The 7,687-nt window shown below is 44.9% G+C and overlaps 1 protein-coding gene across 2 annotated transcripts; it reads right to left on the reverse strand.

Moving 5' to 3' along the window:
• Window positions 1-2,842: 2,842 nt before the first annotated feature.
• LOC109761838 (uncharacterized) lies at window positions 2,843-6,748 on the reverse strand. Of its 2 annotated transcripts, none has more exons than XM_020320665.4 (4): window positions 6,042-6,748; window positions 4,855-5,086; window positions 3,749-3,825; window positions 2,843-3,203 (listed from the first exon to the last, which is right to left on the reverse strand). In XM_020320665.4, the coding sequence occupies exons 1-4, from the start codon at window positions 6,660-6,662 to the stop codon at window positions 3,168-3,170; spliced, it is 966 nt and encodes a 321-aa protein (XP_020176254.1). In that variant the 5' UTR covers window positions 6,663-6,748; the 3' UTR covers window positions 2,843-3,167. The 2 variants fall into 2 exon arrangements, with proteins under 2 accessions (XP_020176254.1, XP_020176253.1); XM_020320664.4 differs by having other exon boundaries at window positions 2,843-3,208.
• Between the last annotated feature and the right edge of the window lie 939 nt (window positions 6,749-7,687).

Raw genomic sequence — 7,687 nt, forward strand, 5'->3', positions numbered from 1 at the left:
TGCCGTGAGGCCCATCTCGAGGAAGAGCCGCTCGTACTCGAGCTCGCGCCGGATGCGCTCTTCCATCTTCTCCTGATCCCTCGCCGACCGCTCGAGGACGACACGCTCGAGGAGCTCCTCCTGCCCCGGTGGGAGGTAGTTCTCGGGTCCGATGACGCCTCGGCGTGGCGGCGCATCGGGCACGGCCTCCTCCGGCTCCCTCTTCACCGGAACGAGCCGCGAGCTCGATGCGCCCGCGGATGAGCACCCCGCGGACCCGTAGCCGGATGAGCTCCCCGCGGACCAGTTGCCAGAGGAGGCGCGGCGCCGACGGGCGCGCTCGAGCTCGAACTCGTCGAGCTCGCGCCGGTTGAATGCCGGCGGCGGCCGGGCACCGTGGTTGAGCCACCGACGCGCCCCCCGCTTGCGCGGTGGCGGCGCTCCGCCTCATCCCCCGAGTCGGCCATGGTGGTTCAAGGCTCGCCGGCGGCGAGAAATCGAGCGGCGCGGTGGGGAATTGGAGGGGAACGCAGCTGCGGGAGGATAGGGTTTTGACCCGCATCTGCCCCGCAAACCCGCAGTTATAGTGGCTCGGGGGTTGCGTTTGCGGGCTGCGGCAAAAAAATTTACGGGCCGGACACCGATGCGGGCTCTGGTCTGACAAGAAAAATGGACCGAGCCCGTATAATCGCCAGAATTATACGGGTTTGCGCCGGATGTGGGGTCTGCTAGATTTGCTCTTAGACCTCATGTTGTACTTTTTTTGACAGAACCTAGCCAAGAGGGCAGAGTGCTCCTGAAGAAGAATATAGTTGGCTCGATTATAGAAAACTAGGGCCAAAGAAGCATACAACGGCATGTTTGATTGAGGGACAAGCATGCGAAAAACCGACAATAAAAGGAAACAAGAAAGATCAACAATGCCGATACCGGCCAAACTTGACCTCCACCGCCAACATTTTTTTTAACCGGGCGTACCCCTTTCCATTTGTATTAAACGGAAATACAATAGTTCACATAACCAGGAAGAAAGGTAAGAGGGTAGCGAGTTCAACGCACTGCCAGGAAACCCACTATGCCCGTCCGCCATTGAAACGAGCACTATGGGACGAAAACCTGACAGCACCACTCAGTATTAACAGATTACAGAACCAGACACAAAATAAGAGGAAAACTAGACATATTTCAGCAAAGACGTCTGAACCAGGAAGCCATGACGAAGCGCAACCGAATCAATCACCAAGGGAGCACTTCTCCAGTGCCTCCACCGCCAACATGGATTTATTCAGGGCCTCAACCACCAACACAATTGGCAATGGAGCGAAGGCGCTATTCTGGCATGACAACTGGAGCAGTAAGGCCCCCCTCAAGGCCTATGCCCCGGAGCTCTTCAAGATCGGAACCAGAAAAAATAGGACGATTATGAATGAGGTGCAAGATTAGAATTGGAACAAGGTCAAAGAAAAGATTAGAATTGGATCCGTGGCCTTGTCTGTCTTCATTCCCCGGCTCAGCTCTGCAACTTCGTCCACCTTTTAGTCTAAAAAAAACTCCGTCCACCTTTGGATGATGCTATCCCATAACAGCCTTGCTCCGGGCCAAGGACGACCGCATGTCTTGGAACTGGACATCCAACGACATTTACTCCCGGTAGATAGTCTGGGCCAGGACCACCGCATGTCTTGGCACTGGACATCCAATGACATTTACTCGCTCTAGGCTACCATTTCCCATCTTCCACTCGCGCAAAGTGTCGCGGTCCTTGTGGACAAGTGCCGATGTGAGGAGGGATTTGTTCTTGAAGGTCCTCCTATTTCTCGAGCCAAATGCAATGGGAGGGTGCAAATGATGACTGAATTGATCCCTTTTTTCATCTTGGGAGGGATCGTCTGCTACCATGAAGACCACCACCACAGGAGAATGTGATCAATCGAAGAGGGCACGAGCTGGATGATGCCAAGCTAGTGGAGCACACCAAACCAGACTTGGCGGGCGTAAACACACCGAAGAAGAAGGTGTTGGATCGTTTCATCACACTGGTTGCAAAGGTGGCAAGAGGGCTGATGGGGGAGTCCTTTTGCACAATCCGCGCCAGCCCACAAGAAGCCTTGTCTCCCGCCTTGAGAAACCATGGCGGGAGATCTAAAGACCGCCGCATTTTTATGGCACCTTTTCAAGTGCCCGGCATTGGCTTTCGAGGACATTAAGCAGTGTGACTGGCTTATGGCCACGCCAAAGCCAAGCCAACGAGGGCATTGGCTAGCTTTTGACCGGTTTTTAGTTTGCCATATAGAGTTTCCATGAGTTCCCTTCAAAAATTTGTCATCGCTGTACATAAGCCCCTTCTTTTTGTCTAATGAAAAGTTCCTCGTAAATAACAAGTTTGGACTAAACTCTAGCTCCAAACTACAAAGAGGACAAACAATTTTCATCAGTTTTTACTTCTGCTTCGGGAATCAAATTCTCTAGCACCACAGCAAGAAATGCTTAAGGCCTTGTTCGGTTGCGTGTGGATCCGAAGGGAATGAAGGGGTTTGAGGGGGATTTAAACCTCTTATAAGTTAAAATACACCCCTCCAATCCTCTTGGGAGGAGGATTAACCGAACAAGCCCTAACAGAGTTGTGCCCTGATGACACCAAAGATGAAAGTGACATTGCAAGGGTGCAGCACGACTATACCAGATCCATTTTCAGAGTACATAATCAAGTTTAATTAGGTCATTAATTAACGCTACGTCATGTGATGCATTGTGATGCGGACATAAAGTAGAATGTGAGATTCAATTCCCTCAATTTCAATACGAGAAATGCATCAACTGATCAATAGCAGCTAGAATTATATACATCCGTATGTAGTCCGTATTGAAATCTCTAAAAAGGCTTATATTTAGAATCGGAGGGAGTAGATCCCAGTTGTATCCTAGAATGTATGCAATTTCACAGGGAATGATTTCTCCTTTCAACAGTTGAGCAATATATACATTTATTCTCCCAAGAGAAAGAACCACACAAGCAGACTGCCCCAGCACTTATTCGCACACTCCATATATAAAATGATAAAAATCAAATATTCTCTACTGAGAATGATTTCGCCCTTTAAGAATTATCTCCACAAAAGAGAATATGAGTGAACTAAGGCAATGGGTAATCTAAGTCCATCAATGGAATAACATCTTGATCTTTCAGATCATCTGTCCATGGCCTGAATTGATCCTCGTGTGCACTATTCTGCAAAAAAAAAGTGTAAACTTCACAGTTTGCAAATATCTCCATGCTACCAAGGTACGTACTCCCTCCGTAAAGAAATATAAGAGCGTTTAGATCACTAAAGTAGTGATCTAAATGCTCTTATATTTCTTTACAGAAGGAGTATGTGATAGCATATGCGTAGTAGTATAGAAGAAGCATGCGATGAAGATAGTGTATACACTAATGCTGCAAACTACAGATTTCGTTATGATTGGTATCAAGCCCCCCCCCCCCCCCCCCCCCCCCTAACCTGATCTTGAAATGGCAATATTTGAGCTGCATTGCAAACTAATAGTCTATCCATGACACATCTCCTTCTAATTCTACCAAAAGAATACATGTCCTCCAGCTGTGACAAACTTATTTGAGTATATAAAAAGTACTGTAGTTTATTGCAGATGACCTAGAAGATTTAAGGGTTTGGGACTTTGGGTTTAGATGGAAATGTGAACATTGCAGACATGACCACAATTAGTGCAGATATATTATTATCAGACGTAAATTAGTATTAAAGGATACCTGTAACCAGAAGAAAAATCCACGCATCAGAGCTAAACCCTTGGAAAAGCTAGTGTTTGTAACTTGTTCGACGAGATCTGAAGTTAAATAAACGAAGAGTGTTAATTAGCGGAAATTCAATTCGGCTCCCAGAGCACGTGCTCCCAGGCCCAAAAATAATTTTTGAAATGTCAAAAAAATCAAGACAAAAATTTTATGTGTTCTTAGTCACGTCCAAATGTTACCTGCAAATTTTGAGGCAAAAATGTTAAGCATTTTGGCCTGTGCAAAAAAAAAATGAACACCAAATGTTACCCCCAAATTTGTTTTATTCACCAACGAAGCACTGCTGCTCCGTTTCGCATGAAAATTGTCAAGCATGCTTGCGACACTAACACGAACATCCACAAAAAATTTCAGAAATTTTTTAGAACATCTACTATTTTTTCCACATTAATTAGTACTATAAGCACAACAACTCAGAACTGTTAAAGCAAAAACAGCATCCTTCATCAAACTGTTACAAAGTAGCTCACATTAACAAACCCTGGGATCAATATTTCTAATATTCTCGAGGGGGCAAGTATCAACGTGTTGTGCTACTAGTTTATACTTAAGTTCACTGCAATACCAAGGACTGCTTAGTGACTTGTCAGAGGGAACGAAAGCTTCTCAAGCAAAAGGAAATTACAATTGTACAGTAATAGAATCTAGAGAATGAGTACCTGACTATGGCACATCAACAGTCTTAGAATAAAGAACAAATTATGTTCAAATGTTTGATTGCTATTTGAGCTGCCCATCAAAAGTATAGAGTACTCCACACCATACTAATACATACATTTACAATGATGGATAGCCCATACTGCACTGGAATTTCAGCACTGCGGGATAATTAGCAATACCGAGGATTATTAGAACAACACAGCAGTGTGTCGTCAAGCTCAGTACAGAAAAGTTCATGAAGGGTAAAAAATACAGTTCAGCAGAATTTACTTTACCCAGTTGATTTATTACAATAACAATAAGAAACAAATTTCTGAAGGGAAAGATGGCAAAAGGCAGTACTATAAAAAAGGTGACACAAAAGATACTGTACTTGTCAGTGTAAACACATGATAGCATACCTGGGTAATGATCAAAATACGAATTGCCCATCTCCTCGGTAGGGTAGAATTTTGCATCATTGCGCACCTGTCGCAACTTCACTAAAGGAGTACGAATAGAAGCCATGTCAAACAGCTTAATATATTCTTTCCGGCTAAATGGCTTCTGAAGAGCATCCATCAATCTTCGCTTGAAGTCTGAATCTGGCCTACGGTTGATATGTGGGGGCCATATAGCACCTGATCTATGTGACTGCAAATTTGTAGGAAGCAAAAAGGAGAAGTAAATCACTTATTGTAGTTGACATGGAGAATGGAAAAAGATAGCCACTACACACATGTAGTGATGTACACCTTACGAACTTTGGCTGAATCTTTCTAATTTTATTATGAAGTTCATAGATGATGCTTAATGCCAATTGACAATGTCTCAATTACAAAATGTAGATTAGCTTAACATTTTTCAAGAAAAAACTTAAATTAACATACTCCTAGACTGTTCCACAGGTAGATAGAGTGAATGACTATTGCGTTATATCAAGTGACAGACAATGAAGAATAAACAAAAATGACAAAGTAGGGGAGCTATGTTTGATCACAAATGCTCAATCAGGATGGTGTGATGTTGATGTTCTAAAGACGTTAATGTTTCTACTTGTTTCAGTGTTTGGGAAAAAAGGTTGGGTCCATTTCTTCAGAACTACTGACATCCGAAAATATTTTCTAAAACATACTCCCTCCATTCCTAAATATTTGTCTTTCTAGAGATTTCAACAAGTGACTACATACGGAGCAAAATGAGTGAATCTACACTCTAAAATATGTCTATACATCCGTATGTGGTAGTCCATTTGAAATCTCTAAAAAAACAAATATTTAGGAACGGAGGGAATATATTGCAGGATCACTTAATATTCGTATTTGGAATATGGAAACAAGGCACATGCTACATAATTACTCATATGATTTCAAAAATGTCAATTGATAGTTGACCTATCTACGGTACTGGCACTGACCATTTTATTACACACTAATCAATTCAAGAACAGGCGAACAAGATGAGATTCTTTACACATTGATCAGTTTTAGCATCCAACAGTAACACATTGATCAGTTTCATTATCCAGAAGTAACACACTGATCGGTTCTACAATCCAACAGTGAAAACGTAACGACAATAGGTATTCGAGATTACAGGAAATTCTCACCGAAGCAACGCGAGGCTGAGCATCCTTGTGCCCAATATCTTCCTGACCCTGCATCCTTTGACGAGGGGCTGGATCCGCACGCCAGTCGTAGGCGTTCGGCTCCGGCATAATTACAACCGGCACATCTGAGTCGACCACCTGCTCCTCTCCCTCCGAGGAAGCAACGGCCGCGTCTTTCTCCGATTGCTCCTCGACCCCGCTGCTGCCTCCAGATTGCGCGGCGTCCGGGTCCGGCTCGTAGTCCACAACGACGCCCCCCATCTGGAGCTTCAGGCGGTTATTCACCACGCACGTGTGGTGCAGGAAAATGCGGTAATCCTCGTCGATGTCGACGATGGAGTCGATCCACGAGGGGGGCGTCTCCACCGACGAGTCCCTCTCTTCCGCCCGGCGGTTGGCGCTTGCGCCGCCCGGGGAGGGGTCCGAGACGCATTCGCCGTCGGAGATGGCGATGGGGGACTCGTACCTGATGACGGGGGCAGGGGAGGCGCCGCCGGGCGGGAGCTCGAGGACATAGGAGCTGCCTTCGGTGCGAAGGTGGCGGAGGAAGTAGAGGTAGTCGGGGTCGAACTTATCGGCGGAGCAGTCGCCGGCGGCGAAGGGGGAGAGGAGGGAGGGCATCGCGGGATGGCTTGGGGCTTTGGGCTGGAGGCGACTGTCCGAAGCGGTTGTGTCGCCTTCCCGGGCGACTGGCCTGCCTCTCCCACTCGGGCTCTCGGCTCATGGGAATATGATGCGATTCGTCTTTCTGTACATGTTTTTTCTTTTTTTGATTTGCATGGGCTCTTTTTTTTAGTTGCATGGGTTCTTTTCAAATATCATGTTTTCAGGACCGGCCCTTTTCAAATTTTGCCAATTTTGTTTGCGCGGGAGTGAATGCAAATATCAATGGGAATTACATATTACTAAAAAGGATTATCTGACGTCCGATTTTGGGGTTAAAAAACGGACGCTCTGAACTACGTCGGATTCTGATCAAACGCATGGCAATTAATCGCCGCAGCATGGCAAATTTTCTGTTGATTTTTACAGTACATGGCAATTTTGACCGTAGAACATGGAAAATCCTTATATTGAAGCATGGCAATTTTATTTGTTTTCGCATGGCAAATCTGATCATCGGAATTTTAGCGCTAAAAATCGGACGTTGGATTTTTAACATTTTTGTACTAAAAAAATGAGCAGTCTGGTCTAAATGTAGATGATATCCCTCCACAAAAAAAGGTATATCCTTTAATGTTGGGGAGAACTTTATATTACTAAGGGACTTTTTTAGATGCCAACTTTTTCCACTTCCCATTTTGCGGCATTCTGGTTTTAGCACAATGCCCGTGTTTTACTATGGAGAAAATCTTAATTTTCATGAGACAGGGGTGGCTAGATCGAGCAACCGTGTCACGGGACAAGGGCCGTCCATGATAAACATGATGGGTTGTTTGAGGCTAGTGTTCTTCAAGACATTAGCTTGATATGGGATATAATCCAGAGTTAATTTATCCCGGTAAATAGTGCTAACATTACATTATTGGCTCATTATAAAAAATTAAAAGTAGAATACAAGAAATAGCATTACAATAAATATGGATACGATAGTAGTAAGTGGACCAATCTAGAGTAAAACCACCAACAATCATGGTCCCGATACG

This window comes from Aegilops tauschii, chromosome 2 (assembly GCF_002575655.3).
Source record: "Aegilops tauschii subsp. strangulata cultivar AL8/78 chromosome 2, Aet v6.0, whole genome shotgun sequence".
Lineage (NCBI taxonomy): Eukaryota > Viridiplantae > Streptophyta > Magnoliopsida > Poales > Poaceae > Aegilops > Aegilops tauschii.